Genomic DNA, 18,017 nt, shown 5'->3' with positions numbered 1-18,017 from the left:
TTCAACCCACAGATTTTGATGGGAAAAAGACTTCTATATTCCATTACTAGAAATGTTTAACAGTCAAACCACTCAAAAATGAACATACACACTGCCTTGAGATACTAGCATTTGACCTTTCAACATACTGAGTGACAGTCCAAGAGCTTTACTATGAGGCCAGAAGTGTACCTGGTCTTTTGTTCATCAAAATGTAACTATGCCATTTGAACCAAACTTATTGCCAATGTGACACTTCTGACTCTCTGTCTCTTCCATCCCTTTATGAGATAAAAGAGGGAGAGTGTAAGGACCCCAAGGGGAGCCTCAAAGCCCCCCTGGTCCAAGCTGGCTCCCCTCATCCTGTGGGTGCCGGCATTGCTCCCGCAAGCAGGGAGCTGCTTGAAATAGCAGCTCCCTGCTTGCGGGAGCAATGTTTTCATCTGTTTCCCCTCACTCAAATATGCAGATGCAAACTGCAGTTTCTGCAAGCAGAAGCTGTTTGACAGCTCACGCTTGCAGAAAGTGGAGGTATGTTTTTTTTTGCTTGGTGGGAGCTCTGAGCTCCCACCAAGCAAAAGCAAACAGCTATGTCCCAGGGGTGGGCACGCCAGGATATAACAGGAGCTGACCCGGGGGGGGGGGTTCCCAGGGCCATATATGTCTCCACGGGGGCACATGCCCTCTCGAAAGTTGTATTTGCCCCGTAGAGGTGGTGGTCCCAGGGCCAGGGGTCTGCAACGAACCCCCTTCATTCTTTTATTTTAGGCCTGGGGAGGTGGTAGTCCTTAGGGCTGTGGGGGGTCATGCAGCCCCAGCATTTAATTCAATATTTACCCCGCGGAGGTGGTGGTACTCGGGGCACTCGGGAAGGACACAGGGCTGCCCCTATGTTAAAATATGATTTAATTTAACCCCTGGGAGGTGGCTGTCCCTGGGGCTCTTGGGGAGGCCAAAATGAGTCCCCCACATTAAAACATTGTTTTGCCCTGCGGAGGTGGTGGTCTCTCTTTTTTCAATGCCTCCCGGTCTTGGTCCACACAGGGCCTCATATAAACAAGCGCGGGAGGCCATGCTTGTTTTTTTTTTTTTAAATCTCTCCGCTGTGGCTCATGGTGAAAATCGTTTTAAAAACATGCTTTTTTGCTCTTGGGGAGTCCCTCTAGGACCCCAGCACCAGGGGTAAGGGGTCAGGGTGTCCCTACCCTGTTCCCTTTCCTTTTAAAAAAATCTTTTTGTCTGGGGCTCAGCAGGAGATCCGGAGGGTTCGCGGATCCTTAGCATCCCTATATATACAAATTTGTTTTTTCTTTATTTTATCAAAAACTACTAAATTGATTTACACCAAAAAGTAAAAAATGAGCTTTCTGGACCAAGAGCTACATTTCTGGCAAATTTGGTTAAAATCTGCCCAGTGGTTCGGCTGCTATTCCAGTTTAAAATCCCTATGGAAAAATGCATCGGAAAAAGCATTATGGAACTCCTCTTTTTCTCTGCCCCCACTTGACAGATCACCCTGAAACTTTGCAGACAGCAGCTGAAGTGAGTGTCCTATTTGTTTGGAAAATTGCGTGAAGATTCATCAAACGGCATGAAAGTTATTAGCAAAACAAAAAATGCTTTTTCTTTAAAAAATAGGTCTGACTATAACTATCCAGTGGCACCACCACTAGGAGATGGATATATATATATATATACATATATATATATACTGTATATATCTCATCAACACTCAAACCCGGAGTTTGGAGATCTCAAAGATGGCGGTCTGAGTCGGGCTCCGGACCCCCAATATCTTTTTGCGCCATAATACTCCCCAGCCACGGGATCAGTCAGGCAGTCCCTGATGCTTAAACATGATTTATTGAGACAGTGAATCTTCTCTTCAGTGCATTTCATCCGTGGCCTTCATCACTGATAGAGAGTAAGACAGACACACCCATACAACTACTTTATGTGACATAAACGAAGGACTGCATAAACCAAATGGTGTTCAGATAAAAACAAGTGTAGTCGCCATCTTGGACTGTATAGCACTGCTCATTCACAGCATCTCTTAGTCAATTACACTTTTACAAACTATATTGCATTGTCGTCAGAGACTTACTAGTACATCAAAATTAACTTTTTACAATCCCACTGTTGTTATAAATTTAGGGGCATATTTAAGAGCCCCTAGCGGCATCTACCGACACAAAGTGTCATTTTTTTTTTTACACCAATGTTTCGTAAGTTAGCAAAAATCCCCATGCCATGTTTACAAAGTGGCGCAAAGCATGCATTGCACCACTTTGTAACCCTTTGCACTACATTAAGCCTGCACCAGGCATAATGTATACAAAGGGGGCATTCCACCGTTAGGGGGGCCAAAACAATGGCACAAGGAAATCTAACAGATTTTCTTGTGTCATTTTTTCCTGCACTTTTAACACCTGCTCAGAGCAGGCATTAAAAGAGGGAACACCTGCAGAGTACATCAATAGCATCCTAAAAAATGACGCTAATACCCCCTACCCTGCGCCATGGTTTGCCGTATTTTAAAGACGGCGCCCACATGGTGGCGGTAGGGGGATGGTAAAGGGCGCAAGAAATGTGGCGCTGCACTGTGTACAGTGCCACTTTCCTTAAATATGCCTGAGTGTAGTAAATCTATGTTAATATGCATCCCACCTTTCCTGGAACCTATCGTAAACATTAGCAGTGTGATCACTCCTCCTGGGTCAACATTCGTGTATCCGCAGAGTCTGCAGAGGAGCCCAAACAGATCCAACATGCCAGTGCGACAAGTTTCTATCTCATAAACTTCATGTACATCGGACAAGTAATGATGTGTCTTTCCTCATGAGCAAAGACAATTCATGCATGCAGGCAAAAAAGTATTTGCTTGTTATCAGGTGTACACCCACGAATGCTGCTGCGTACTGCAACCTTACTGTTTCGCCGACACTCCCACAGCAGTGACATTCTTCTCTATTTCTATCTCTCAAATCACTGATCCCGCACCCCCGGCAGTGATCATAACAACAAATACTGCTTCCAGGAAATCTGCCAAATCAACTAATATATCACCCCCCCCCCCCACCCCGCCCCAAGTGGGCTGTTTTGTGGATAGCAAAGTGGAGTGAGGAACTCAAAGGGACTAAAAGTGCTCGGCTGACTACTTCCATGCGTAATCTGTGCTCACACCTATGTGAAAAAAAGAAAAAAATGATAACTCTTATCTGAACAATTAAAAACAACTCTAAAAACAGTGGTTTTCACAGAAGCTACACATAAATTACAGAAGTGTAAGACTACTGATTTTTTATTTCACCCCAAACGTACACCCATTTGTCGCTAGAATTAAGCCTCTATGGGGTATCAAAGCCCACAATATATCTTGACTTCAGAATTCTTAACTTGTGTTCCCTGTTATCGCCTCTCAAATCTAGTTTCACACTGTCAGTTACAACAGATATTAGCCACCCTTCAAGTGTCTAGCAACCGGATATTTGTGATCAATATGACAGATTACTCTCTTGTTCTCAAGCACTCATTTCGTGGCTCTGTGTATAGTGCTCCCACATATAGGCCCTCATTCTGACCCTGGCGGTTCTCTAATCAAATCAAATCAAATCATTAGCATTTGTAAAGCGCGCTACTCACCCGTGCGGGTCTCAAGGCGCTAGGGGGGAAAGGGGGGGTTATCGCTGCTCGAACAGCCAAGTCTTTAGGAGTCTCCGGAAAGCGGAGTGGTCCTGGGTGGTCCTGAGGCTGGTGGGGAGGGAGTTCCAGGTCTTGGCCGCCAGGAAGGAGAAAGATCTCCCACCCGCCGTGGAGCGGCGGGTGCGAGGGACGGCAGCAAGTGCGAGGCCAGCGGAGCGGAGGGGGCGGGTGGGGACGTAGAAGCTGAGGCGTCTGTTGAGGTATTCCGGTCCCTTGTTGTGGAGGGCTTTGTGTGCGTGGGTGAGAAGACGGAAGGTGATCCTTTTGCTGACTGGGAGCCAATGCAGGTGTCTCAGGTGTGCGGAGATGTGGCTGTTGCGGGGTACGTCGAGGATGAGGCGGGCCGAGGCGTTTTGGATGCGTTGCAGGCGGTTTTGGAGTTTGGCGGTGGTCCCGGCGTAGAGGGTGTTGCCGTAGTCCAGGCGACTCGTGACAAGGGCGTGGGTCACGGTTTTTCTGGTGTCGGCGGGGATCCAGCGGAAGATCTTGCGGAGCATGCGGAGAGTGAGGAAGCAGGCGGAGGACACGGCGTTGACTTGCTTGGTCATGGTGAGAAGAGGGTCCAAGATGAAGCTGAGGTTGCGGGCGTGGTCTGCGGGGGTCGGTGCGGTGCCGAGGGCCGTGGGCCACCAGGAGTCGTCCCAGGCGGACGGGGTGTTGCCGAGGATGAGGACTTCCGTTTTTTCAGAGTTCAGCTTTAGGCGGCTGAGCCTCATCCAATCTGCGACGTCCTTCATACCCTCTTGTAGGTTGGTCTTGGCGCTGGCGGGGTCCTTGGTGAGGGAGAGTACAAGTTGGGTGTCGTCGGCGTAGGAGGTGATGATGATGTCGTGCTTGCGTACGATGTTGGCGAGGGGGCTCATGTAGACATTGAAGAGTGTCGGGCTGAGCGATGAGCCTTGAGGTACGCCGCAGATGATCTTGGTGGGTTCTGAGCGAAACGGAGGGAGGTAAACTCTTTGGGAGCGGTTAGCGAGGAAGGAGGCGATCCAGTCCAGGGCCTGGCCTTGGATCCCTGTGGAGCGTAGGCGGGTGATTAGGGTGCGGTGACAGACGGTGTCAAAGGCAGCCGAGAGGTCGAGGAGAATGAGGGCGACTGTTTCACCGTTGTCCATCAGGGTTCTGATGTCGTCTGTGACTGAGATGAGGGCGGTTTCCGTGCTGTGGTTGGTTCGGAATCCGGTTTGTGAAGGGTCGAGCAGGTTGTTGTCTTCCAGGAAGGTGGTCAGCTGTTTGTTGACGGTCTTTTCTATTACCTTGGCTGGGAAAGGTAGAAGAGAGATGGGGCGGAAGTTTTTCAGGTCGCTTGGGTCAGCCGTAGGTTTCTTTAGTAGGGCGTTGACTTCAGCGTGCTTCCAGCATTCGGGGAAGGTAGCAGAAGAAAAAGAAGAGTTGATGACGGTCTGGAGGTGCGGGGCGATGATGTCGTCGGCTTTGTTAAAGATGAAGTGCGGGCAGGGGTCCGAAGGGGCGCCGGAGTGGATAGAGTTCATGATGGATTTGGTTTCTTCCGTGTTGATGTGGGTCCAGTTGTTGAGGGTGATGTCCGGGGAAGCGGGTTCAGTGGTGTATGGTTGGGTCTGGTGTCCGAAGCTGTCGTGGAGGTCGCTGATCTTGCGATGGAAGAAAGTGGCGAGGGATTCGCACAAATCCTGTGAGGGCGTGACGGCGTTGGCGCTGGCGCTGGGGTTGGAGAACTCTTTGACGATGCTGAAGAGTTCTCTGCTGTTGTGGCTGTTTTTGTCTAGTCTGTCGGTGAAAAAGTTCCTTTTGGCAGTGCGGATCAGGTGGTGGTGTTCGCGTGTAGCGTTCTTGAGGGCGGTCATGTTGGCAGCGGTGTGGTCCTTGCGCCAGGCCTTCTCAAGGGCACGACAAGTTTTCTTTGATTCTTTGAGGGTGTCAGAGAACCAGAGAGGTTTTTTGGTGTTGGTCTGTCGATGCGTGCGTTTGAGGGGAGCAAGGTTGTCAGCGCAGTTGGAGATCCAGTTTGTGAGGTTGAGAGCTGCGTCGTTGGGGTCGGTGGTGAGGGTGGGTTGGTTGGCGGCGAGAGCGGAGAAGAGTTGCTCTTCAGGGATCTTGTTCCACTGTCGACGAGGGATGGGTTGAGTGCGGAGGTGGGAGGTCTCGCGTCGGAATGTGAAGTGGACGCAGCTGTGGTCGGTCCAGTGCAGGGCAGAGGTGTGGCTGAAGAAGACGTGTTTGCTGGCGGAGAAGATAGGGTCGAGCGTGTGTCCGGCGATGTGGGTGGCGGTGTTCACCAGTTGTTTGAGGCCGAGGTTGGCGAGGTTGTCGAGCAGGGTGGTGGTGTTGGGGTCGTTGTTTTGTTCCAGATTTGTTCCATATGACCCTGGCCGCCCGCCAGGGTCATAATGAGGCCCATAGTGTCTCACAGGGGCAAATCAGACAGTAAATACAGTACTCTGTGTTACAACTGTAGTTCCCCTTGATAACATATTCCCTTGCAGTATTGCCATTCTTTAAACTAGTACAATCAACTCTGTTTACATATGCTTTACACTTCCATACAATAGAAAAATACGTAGTTGAAGCCCCCCCCCCCATGTTTAATGACTTTGTCCTGTTGTGTGATCATATTGTGGCTCAAATTACCTTTCAGTGATTTGCTTCTTCTGAAAGTGACCTGTGGAGTGTCATGTACATATTTATCCAATACTGGATCAGTTTTCAAGATAAGCTAGCTTTTATTTAAGATTTCCCTAACATTGAAGTCCTGGTCAGAATAAGTGGTAACAAACCTTACTTTATATCCTGTTCCCATATCCTTCATTATGTATGACAACTCTAACAAGGAACAAAGAATAATAATGTATGCAACAGAAAACAAACTGCTAAGATTAACACAAAGCAACACGTGGATAATGGATGACATTTTAAATTGTGTTCTCCACTCAACATAACAAGCATTTGCAATGCAACGGATCTTGCATTACGTCAAGTTAGAGCTATTAGCGTTGTAAACTCCTAACCGGACTTTTCTTGCCACATTAACTGAAAAAAAAAACTGAGCGCAATCGCGCTGTGTAAAACACAGTGCGATTGCGCTGCAAAATAAAGAGAAAAAGTCGTCCAGAAACCATACGGAAAACATGGAGCCTCTTATGTTTCCAGTAGTTTACCGGTGCTCTCGAGGAGGGCTAAACACCAGACAAGGCATGACGTATGCATGCCTTTCAAGAATGAAAACAAGTGGATTTTAAAAGGCAAGCCCACGAACCAATGAAAGTAATTGACGTAACATGGGTGTGGTTAAAATCCCCCTAAAGAGAGATTTGAAGAGGGACAGAGTGCTTTGCACTCGCCCCTAAAAATATACACATTCCACAGTGAATACCACAACACAAACATACCATGAACTACTAACTTAAATAAGATCCAAAACTAACAGCTGCTATCTCCAAAAAGTAACCATTGACTTTGAAGAAGTAATGATTAGTAAAATTCTAAAAATATATACACCCACAAACAGCTTTACACGAAGATTTATTATGATTTTACAAAGAATATATGGGAACACCTTCAAAAATCTGCACGAAAGACCTAATTCAGAAAGGTAATTTACACTTTCAAGTAAGTTTCCATGTTTGAGTAAATGTACTAGTTTTTGGTATTCACAATTTCCGAGTTTAAGTTACCACTAAAAAATATTTGTAAGTCCAGCAAGACACATGGCCAACCACTGGATCTGCAACACATTACCACCGAAAATAACCAAGGTATCGTGGTAAAATTAAACTTCACAGGCAATAATGTTAAATTAAATTATTTAAAATAGTTAAAAATATAAATACATATGAATTAATGTTAAAAAACATAAATATAGAACATATTTATTTTTTAGGGCTTGATTACAAGGGTCCAAGGACCACCAGCCTTACGGTGACGGTCGGACCCCTGCAACTGTGTCCGTGTGACAACCACATTACAACCCTGGCGGGCGGACCCACCAGGGGACTGCCGTCCCCGTCAGGAACATGGTTCCTGATGGGCGGACGGCAGTCTGAGTTGTACTCAGCCAAGGCTGTGCTGAACTCAGCGCTGCTAGGCTGAATACAGGCTGAATACAACTCAGCTGACCTCCAGCTTTTCCATGGTGGGGACCCCACCACGGAAAGGCTGGCAGAAATCCAGTGCCAGGGGCCAAAGGGGGGACCCCTGCAATGCCCATGGCATGGATAGTGCAGGGACCCCCCTGCCCACCCCCATAGGAATGCACAAGCAGACAGTGCACATTCTGATGGTGCTGTTATGCTACGATATTGGCCTCAATGTCGTAGCACTGTCAGTCAGCTTGGCAGGAACGCGTAATACAATGTTCCCGCGGGTCAGCCCGCCGGGAACATTGTAATACGCTTGGGGGGGAACGCCACAGATATGACAGTGTTGTCCTCCCAAGCGAGTTTGGCGGTCGGCTCATCGGACTACCAAACTCGTAATCAGGCTGTTAGTTATAAAATATTTTAATAGCCTATTTTCAATTTTAAAAATGATGTAATAGTAATATGTATTAAACAATATTTACATTAATTTTAATTCATTCTATACATCACTTTTAATAAATATTAATGCACTTTGATTTTTTTCTTTTGGTCGAAATCTATTTTTTAATGTAAACTTCTCCCAAAAAAATGTAACCCCAACTATGAAATCCCCAAGTAACTTAAAATGAGTCTTACGTGATCTGAGTTCAGCGCCGCCCTGCCTGACCACAACCAAGACTGCCGCGACCCTTTTGGGATCTGTGATCCTGGCAGAGACAGCGGTCTTTAGGCACGTCCGCCCATCAAACTCGTAATGTGGAGGTCAGACTGACACAGCCTTGAAATTAATTTGTAAAGAATATAAAATATTTCTAAATGTATTTCTTTAGAATTTCAAAAACAAATTCTGAAACACTCCACATCCTCTCTCCTATAAATGCTACAGCCCGAAGGTACCAAAGAAACTACACTGAAAATGTAAAATTACATTAACACACTACAAAAGCAAATCAAAATAAACTTAAAAGATTAAAATAACACAATTATTTTCAATTAAACTGTAAAATAAAATTTAAAAATACAATATACCCCATATCTCTAGAAAAACAACATCCTACCCCCATAATATTTTAACACTTACATAAAAAACATATATATAATACTACAAGAATATAGAAATGATATTATATAAATCTAAATAATATTAAAGACAACACTATTTTCACAAGAATGTTAAATACAACACAAAAAATGTTGTTCTTATCGTCGATGTTCCAGACACCGATATTTTGACATCAATATTCTGACATCATAATATAAAGGCAACACTATTATGGGAAGATGATTTTACAACTTGATATTTTGGTAAAACACAATTGAAACATCACCTTCTGTTTCTAATATTTGTTATTGTGGAGCTTTCTACACTGCTATGTTGCTGATCAGTAACTTAAGAATAATAACAAGTAGGAAGAACAGCTTGATTGTTGGAAAGGGAAGATAACATTCTGATTTTGTAAAAAAACATAAACGTAAACTTCGCACTTGTATAGCACACTACTCACCTGTTAGGGTCTCAAGGTGCTGTACGCATACCACTGTGGAACCCCTCCTGGCTTTTCCCTGTGAGGGGCCCACTCCTGGGCAACCTCCAGGGTGAAGCCAGGCATCCAAGCGCTGTCAGAGACATGGTGGAGATTAAGCAAGCTATTGCCCAGAGTTACAGAGTGGGACCCATTAATTAGATTAGGCACCGAGGTGAGAAATGATCTGGTCCAAGGGAACTGAGCCCAAGACCTGCCGAGGCGGGAATTAAACCCTGGTCCCGGGCCAGATCTCTGTATCAGGGTCTGCCGCTCTAACCATTGTGCCACACTTCTTCACCCATTTTTGTGGGATGATATTTTTCCCACACGTCATTGACTGTAGGCTTTAAGAATTGGACACATGAACTACTTTAATATTCATTAATTGATGAATCATCTTTCACTTTGCAAGCACTTGTGGCATACTCTTTGTCATTTTGTCTGAAGAACCTAAAAACTGAACCCTACAAAGAAAACTTGCTTTCAAATGTTGTGCCTATCCTATTGTGTCTATACAGAATTATGATCTAATAGTAGTTAAAATGATTAGAATCTGCTGAAATACTATGGATTATCTACTAGTACTGAACAGCAGAAGGTGACTCCCAAAAAGATTAAGCACAATGAGAGTACATGCATAGAAAGGTCCTAGATGAAGTGGTGGTGACAAAATGCGTACTTCATTGTGAGAAAGGTCAGGCAAAAAATGATGGGTCTTATTTACAGTTTGTTGGATGCCAGACATCCATCAAAAGGTGGTGGATGTCCAGTCAGCCCCTTTTAGAGTATATACGACATTCACTGCTTTTCTGGTGGGTGTCCACAACCATCAAACTCTATAAAAAAAGACCCGAGTAAGGAAGGAGTGAGCTTGACATTACCACCCCATTTGGATGTTGGTGGAAATTATGCATGACTGCTAGTGAACTTCTAGTACACAGTCACTAAATCATCACCTGTTTTATTAGTAGTTGAAATGGTAACACTACACAGCATATGGGACTACCATTTCAGCTCCAGGTATTTTCAGAGATATCTTTGACGGTCCTTTGCTGTCAGATGACACATCTGATAATGTGTTTCTGCTGGATATTGTTTGAACTACTAGGTGCAGGTCTAAGTATGGCAGTATGGACTGTCAGTAATTATACTGCTGGATTAACCTATCTGTCTGTATTTTCTGATCCAGGTTCTATTGCTGGGCATAGGTAGGCTACCTGTGTCATGTAATTTCTTTTTTAAAAATCTTTATTTGAAGGTTTATGCAACAAAAGGTGGAACAACATTGAAGATCGGCAAGCAGAAAGAATAAATACAATACCGTGTTCCAGACGCAATACAAAAATGAGACATTCTAGTTCTGTGCCTCCTCCCACAGGGTTCGCAACTTATATCCCCTATTCAATGATAATGAATACTCAAAGGACAGGGGGCTGACTAGTTGTACGTTCTTAGAGTAGTTTTGGAAAAAGCATAATTCTGTATTTAATCCAAAGACAACTGATTCCCAATGTTCCATTGTGCATTGCGTGCATGCCTTATATTGTTGTAATTGTTGTCTGCATCCACAGTTTGACCTTGTGTGTGGTGATGCCTGGAAGTTGGACCTCCTTCAGTCATGTGTGAATCTTGGATTTTTTATTGGCTCTTTGGGCATAGGATACATAGCAGACAGGTATGTATGATCATTATTGTGCTTCTTCCTAAATGTAAGTTATTTTTATGTCCATGAGAACAACAGTAACATTAAACAAAGATCCATGCCTGCTTCTATTTCTCAGAAAGCAGGAATTAAACTTGGTATTTCTTCTGTGTCACCTACATTTTACTTACAAAACATAGATTGTCTCCCTGTTTTGTGTTCCTCTATAATGTTTTGTTTGTGCCTGCTTCAATGGTTCAAGGACTGGTAGATTCAATAAAAGAACATGTTGCCATAGGTAAAATGCTATGAATAAAAAGCAATGCCTATGTCTGTAGCAGATATTCTGCTTTAGGGCAGAGTTGGACTGCTTTGTGTAGGTTTCTAACCATCACTAATAGCACATAGACACTAACAAATGATGAAATAGTGGATGATATTGAGACTCAAAGATACAATGAGGTGAATTTGGTGAAACTGATCTCATGCACTTGCCAGCAGCCAGCAACATAATGAATTTGGGGCTTGAGAAGAACGTTTTTCCCCTTGGAACTCAAGAACGTGGTGCACTAACTATGCAATAGGCTGAATCAGGCAGCCTCAGTCTACAAAGCCAAACTGATCTATCATGAGGCAAAATTCTTAATACATCAATGGAAGAGTGACAGGAACCCAAAGAGCCTCTCTGTTTTTAACACGTAAATTCTCCTCTACTCGTTCAAATGCCTTCTCTGCACCAAACAAAAGAATGCATAATTTTCACTCTAAGTCTGCCATGAAGGGATCCTCAGTGCATGGAGTGTCTCATATGGAGGAAGTGTCCTAAAGTTTTAAACTCCACGTTGTCTCAAAGACCCGTTGGTCTCACAGTGCTAAGCTCTAAGAATTTTAACTTTCCATTGGGCCCTGATTGACTTAGATATTACTGTGATTAGCATCAGGCCCATTCAGCTTGGCAGGACCTAGCCCTCTATAATTATGTTGTAGATTTAATTGCAAATCTTTCCTACACGTTAGGATTTCACTGCACATCTTTCCTACAAGTTTTATAGAATGGAAAGTCATCATTACCAGGATCTTCCATGCCTTCAGAATTTTGATACTATATTTTACTACTTCTACCTTAATGAATGTGATTGAGAGCTATTTCACCTTTAAAGATGTGTGACCTTCTATTAACCATACCAATCAATGGTCTGTCCCTGAACATAAAAAGAAAATAGCAATAAAGCAAAAAAATCTGTGTAGATAAAATCCTGATGTCTTGTTTTAAAAATTTGTATTTCAGGTAGGTTCATCAAAGGTAAAATTATGAAGAAGTAGAATAGCATGGGAAAAGGTAAAAAACAAATGACACCACAAAATATTCCATCAAATGTTACATCACACAATTGACTATCGATTGGAGATGTCTTGAAAAAAGATCCATAAGTAAATCGAGATCTAGGATGTCACTCTGAAAGACTAAGGGCCTGATCACGAGTTTGGTGGTCTGACCGTCGGACAGCCAATACAGCAGTCTGGAAGGCTGCCGTCAAGCTGGCTGCCTCCAGACCACCCTATTATGATGTTCCTTCAGGGCTTGTGGGACTGTCAGTGTAGCGACATTGGCTTCGGTCCTAAAAGAGAGCCGAGGCCAATGCCAGCTGCACTGACTGTGCTGCTAGCACACTCAGATTGCGCACTGACTGGCATGGCAGACAGTGCACATTATGAATGTGCTGACAGGGGGACCCTGCAATGTCCACTACATGGACATGGGCAGTGCATGGCTCCTGCGACCCCGTCTCTGCCTTTCCGTTGTCTTTTTTATGGCAGGATCCCTGCCGTGGAAAGGCGGGCGGTAAGGCAAGTTGTGACCAGCACCGCATCCATGACTTGACCACGACTTGCATTGCCGCCAACGTGTTGGGATTCATAATCCTGGCGGTGGTGGCAGTCTTGTGGTGGTCTGACCACCAGCACCCTAATCTGGCAGTCGGACTGCCAAGGATTCTGTGGTCGGACCGCCACCACAGCTACGGCAGTCCATGGACCGCCGTACTCGCAATCAGGCCCTTAATGTGTGGTTTTCAGAAATTCTAATGTTTTAGTTTGTGTTGTTTCTTCTTCATGCAGATTTGGACGAAAACCATGTCTTCTCATTACTATCCTCATAAATGCAACATTTGGAATGCTTATGGCCTTTGCTCCATATTACACGTTGGTTGTGATATTTCGCACAATACAAGGATTGGTCAGCAAGGGATGCTGGTTATCGGGCTACATTTTGAGTAAGAATGGTGTTCTTTTTCATTGTTAAGTGGTAATAATGAGTTATTAAAACACAGTGCATGCCCACATACATAGTTGACAAGGCTAATATTGCAAACTCATTGCTGAACATTTTTTAAATACCCAGTTGATTTGCTCCCATACATCTGGAGGTGTATTTTAATTATAAATCTTTTATTTCAGTTGCAGAATTTGTTGGTTTGAACCAGAGGAAGATTGTCGGTATTGTTTACCAAGTGGCCTTCACTGTTGGACTTCTTATACTCTCTGGTGTGGCATACGCGATTCCACACTGGCGATACTTGCAGATCGCTGTCACGATTCCAAATTTCTTCTTCCTTCTCTATTATTGGTAAAGCACTTTTCAGTTCAATATTATACAATTTGATCTGCTCAAACTTTTTGTAAAACCATTTTCAATGTCAGTTGTAGGACACTATAACACTTGGGTCACAAGAACTGTTATTGGCCATGATGCACAGAAACATTGAAAAATGTATTGATTGGAAACACTATAGTTTGAACCTATGAAAAGTAACCATGTGTCACAAAGTACGTGTTTCAAATGAGCTATCCATCAGGTCAAGAAAAATTAAACGAAATATAATCTTGGAAGATTTACTGTGCAACGGTCACAGTTATCACAATTAATTCAAAATATAGAGAACATGAGAAGGACGTTTTGGTGCAAGCGTAGAAGCTCTAAGAAGGAGAAAAAGGTCTTTAAGAGGGATAAGTAGAATGGGTAATGCTGAAGTAACCAGACTTGATTTAAAGTTTGTCTAGTGGAAATATCTTTATGCCTTGAGAGGAGATTTTGCATCTGCTAAATTCAGATGGGATTACATTTGCTAGCTTTATCACAGCTGTGTTAATGCATGGGAAAAGTGGCCAAATGCCTAGGGCCTCAACCTCCTAAGGAATCCCACCCCGATAAAGTGTTTTCTCTCTCTCTCTCTTTTTCACATCCACCTATTTCACTGTTTTAACCTCTCTCCCTCTCTCTGCCTACCCCTCTATCTTTTGACTCTGTCTCACTTGCCACTCTCTACCTGTATCAACCTCTTTTTCTCTACTCGCCAATTTCTCTTTCATCACTCCCTTCCTATCCACGTTCACCGCTCTTTACCTCCGTCTGCCTATGACCCTGTCATGCTACTTGCCGTTGTCTATCTTGCCTCTCTTTCCACCTCTCCCCTCTCATTCCACTTTCTCTGTTTCAACTCAATCTCTACCTCTTTTTCTGTCTCCAATATGTTGTACTTCATCTCTACCTACCTCACCAATTGCCAAATTTCCATCCATTTCTTAATCTGTCCTTTACTCTAACTACTGATATGTCATGTAAGTGTACCTTCCACTGCATTTCTGTGCCTCATCTTTGCGGCTCATGTCTCTCTTCTTACTTTACATCATTTCTTCTACATTGTCCTTTTGTTTCCTTCTCTCTCTGTGTCTCTGCATCTCTAAATATATACCTGTGCTTCCTCTTTCAAATCTGTTTGCCTCATCTCTCTTTCTAATACGTCTTTTTCTACCCCACTGCTCTACCTCTCTCTCATGACCTAACCATTTTCCCTACCTCTCTTGGTGCCTACATTTACATCTCTACCTCTCTAGTGCTCAGTGATTTCATCGATCCCCATGCTTGTGTCTCAGACATTCCTAACTTTCAACAATTTGGAATTCTCTAGCTGATTTATTTGAGGACAAACTTAATGCTAGGTACAAAACATTTCCCATCATTCAGGGGCAGATTAATTCCACCTTACTGACGCCACCCTGTACTTACTGATTTCTTCTATGGGATATGTTTGAACCGTTTACTATAGATCATATCCTAACATTCTTGACTAAAGCTAAATCAGGTTCTCCCGCAGATGTTTGTCCCCCTAGGACTTCAGCCACTTTGTCAGCAGTGTTAGCACCTGCCATTCTATTATTATTCTTTCTCTTGAATTTGCTAAATTACAATAAGCTTGGAGGACTGCTTGGTCTCCCCGATTCTCAAAAAACCTAATACGGACCCAAAAACCCTGACCAACTATTGGCCAATATCCCTCCTCCCCCGGTTAGGGAAAATGCTTGAAAGCTGTGTGACCAAACACCTCATGACATTCTTAGAGGCTCATGCAATCCTAGATCCCTCTCAATCAGGATTTAGAGCAGCCCACAGCACAGAGACTGCACTGGTTGCAGTCACAGATTCCATCCGTCTTTCTTTGGATGTGGGCGCTCCTGCTGCGGTTGTGCTGTTGGATGTTTTAGTGGCTTTCAACACTGTTTCTCATGAAGTACTGATTAGCAGACTGCAAGAGATCGGTGTCAGAGGTACTTTCCTTTAATGGTCAGCTGATTTCTTAGAAAATCAGACTCAAATAATTACTCTAGGTCCTTTGAAATCTCGTCTGGTTTCCAAGACCAAAGGAGTACCACAGGGCTCATTGTTGAGACCGACGCTGTTTAATATCAATGCTGCTCCTTTGGCCCATAGTGTTAAAACATCTAGTTTTGAAGTAATTTCCTATGTCGACGACACTCAGCTGATTATCTCTTTGAGTCAGGACATTGATGGTACAACGGCCATTTTCCAGATTCAATGAGGTATATTGCAGCCTGGATGTACAAGAACTGCCTTCAGCTGAATAGCGAGAAGACGGAGGTACTGCTGTTTGGCAAAGCCCGACATTTCTGGTCTCCTGGCTGATGCCCTTCTGAAATAGGGTCTGTCCCCTGCCCAAACCAATTGGCAAAAAAATCTAGGTATCAAAATTGACCAGGAATTGTCTATGAAAAGCCACCTCGCTGCTACAGGAGGGAAATGCTTTGCTAACATGCAGCTTTTGAGGAAGGTTTTCCCTTTGCTTCTTTTCTCTGCTAGGAAAGTGTTGGTCAGGCTTTGATAATCAGCTGTTTAGACTATAGCAATGCTTTGCTTATGGCAGCAAATAACACCCTCCTGACCAAACTGCTGGTGGTACTACAAAATTCGTCTGCCTGGCTAGTTTGTAATCTTCTGGCAGACTCTCCTTCTGCCCTCATCCTCAGATCCCTCCACTGGCTTCCTGCCATTGTCTTGTCTTTAAGATATGCTTTCTTGCACACAAAGGAGGTAATTCTGACCTCAGCGGTAAAAGGCCTATACCGCCGGTCAGAACTCCGCCATACTACCGCCGCGGCCGCGGTAAACCGCCACGGTCATTCTGACCACCAACTGTGAATCCGCCAAAAACCCGACATCCAAGGAAGGCCGCCTCATCAGCGGGCCGCGGAAAACTGAAGATGACCAAACCTCCACCGCCACGCCAACACAAACACGCCCATGCCATTCTGACCCACGAATCCACGCGGCGGTCTTTCAACCGCGGTATTCCATTGGCGGTACACACCGCCGCGGTCAAAATACACACACAGCTCCAAAACGCTGCCACATTGGACAATTTGAAATGCACACACCTGACACACATACAAACAACACTCCCATACATCCAATCAACTATAAAACACACACCCACATCACCCACAAACCCCTACGACCGAAGATCAGAGACGAAGGAGAGAGAGACACATCACAGAATAGAGAACTACATCACACAGAGGCACACTACACCATCACACACACCACATAGAAGCACAAAGCACCACACACCAACACACTCATCACCATATACACCACCCCATGGCACCCCAAAGGCACCCACGCTTTTCGGACCAAGAACTCCGGGTCATGGTGGAGGAAATCATAAGAGTGGAACCCCAGCTCTTCGGCTCACAGGTGCAGCACACCACTATAGCCAGGAAGGCGGAGCTATGGCAGCGGATCGTGGACAGGGTCAACGCGGTGGGACAGCATCCCAGAAATCGAGACGACATCCGCAAACGCTGGAACGACTTACGGGGAAAGGTGCGCTCGATGGTCTCGCGACACAACATCGCAGTGCAGAAGACTGGCGGGGGACCCCCACCCACTCCACCCGAATTCACAGCATGGGAGCAAGAGGTACTAAACATCCTGCATCCTGATGGCCTCGCTGGAGTACACGGAGGAATGGACTCTGGTAAGTACAATCTCAACTACTTCACCCCCCCCAGCATGCTAACCCCCACCCCACCCTCACCCCCAACCCCCCATCACACATCCTCCCTGAGAATGTCTCTCCAGCACAACCCACCCAACACCAACCCCTGCATGCCACCACAAACTATGGACACCCATCACCTAGGCATGACCACTGCACATACCCCCCCCCCCAACACCCCCACAACACCTCCCCCAAGGGAATGACAGCACTGGGGGACAAGGGCACCCATAACTCGCACGCAATAGCACACACAGAAACAATAACCATACTCTCTTACCCCATGCAGGACCCGAACGCCAATACACCGGCCAGGAGGGTCCAGAAATGTCCATCCCCCCCCCGGAAGAGGCCCCCAGTGATGACAGCAGCTCTGTCGACCTGGAACCTGATGACCAGCCCGGACCATCGGGGACCTCTGGACAGTCGGTTCCCCACACACAGGCCACAGCAGACCCAACCCCCTCTGGGAACAACAGCACAGCTCCCACCCAGCGGGCCCATGCCTCTGTCTCTAGGACAGGTCAATCAGCGGTGTGTCTGCCACTACAGGGCACCCAGGCTAACCCACCACCCCAACAACAACAGGGACCTGGGGGCAGTGGTAGTGGGCACACCGTCCAGGGGACAGAGGCCGGGGGAAACAGGGCAACTCGGAGGGCTGCTGTGCGACAGGGGGGGGAGGAGAGGCCCAGGGAACCCACTCTCCAAGAGGCCCTCACCACCATCATGGCAGCCTACCACCACTCCCAAG

At 45.4% G+C, this 18,017-nt stretch overlaps 1 protein-coding gene across 1 annotated transcript in view; it reads left to right on the top strand.

Moving 5' to 3' along the window:
- Positions 1-18,017, top strand: part of LOC138296216 (solute carrier family 22 member 2-like) — a 286,618-nt gene that overhangs the window by 97,712 nt on the left and 170,889 nt on the right. The window contains exons 2-4 of the mRNA XM_069235137.1: positions 10,840-10,943; positions 13,029-13,183; positions 13,368-13,536. Coding sequence (XP_069091238.1) covers positions 10,840-10,943; positions 13,029-13,183; positions 13,368-13,536 — 428 coding nt within the window. The remainder of the gene's footprint in view (positions 1-10,839; positions 10,944-13,028; positions 13,184-13,367; positions 13,537-18,017) is intronic.

The sequence above is a fragment of the Pleurodeles waltl genome, chromosome 5 (genome assembly GCF_031143425.1).
Source record: "Pleurodeles waltl isolate 20211129_DDA chromosome 5, aPleWal1.hap1.20221129, whole genome shotgun sequence".
NCBI lineage: Eukaryota > Metazoa > Chordata > Amphibia > Caudata > Salamandridae > Pleurodeles > Pleurodeles waltl.
The sequence above is the reverse complement of the archived record's forward strand: the minus strand, read 5'-3'. Positions and strand labels throughout refer to the sequence as shown.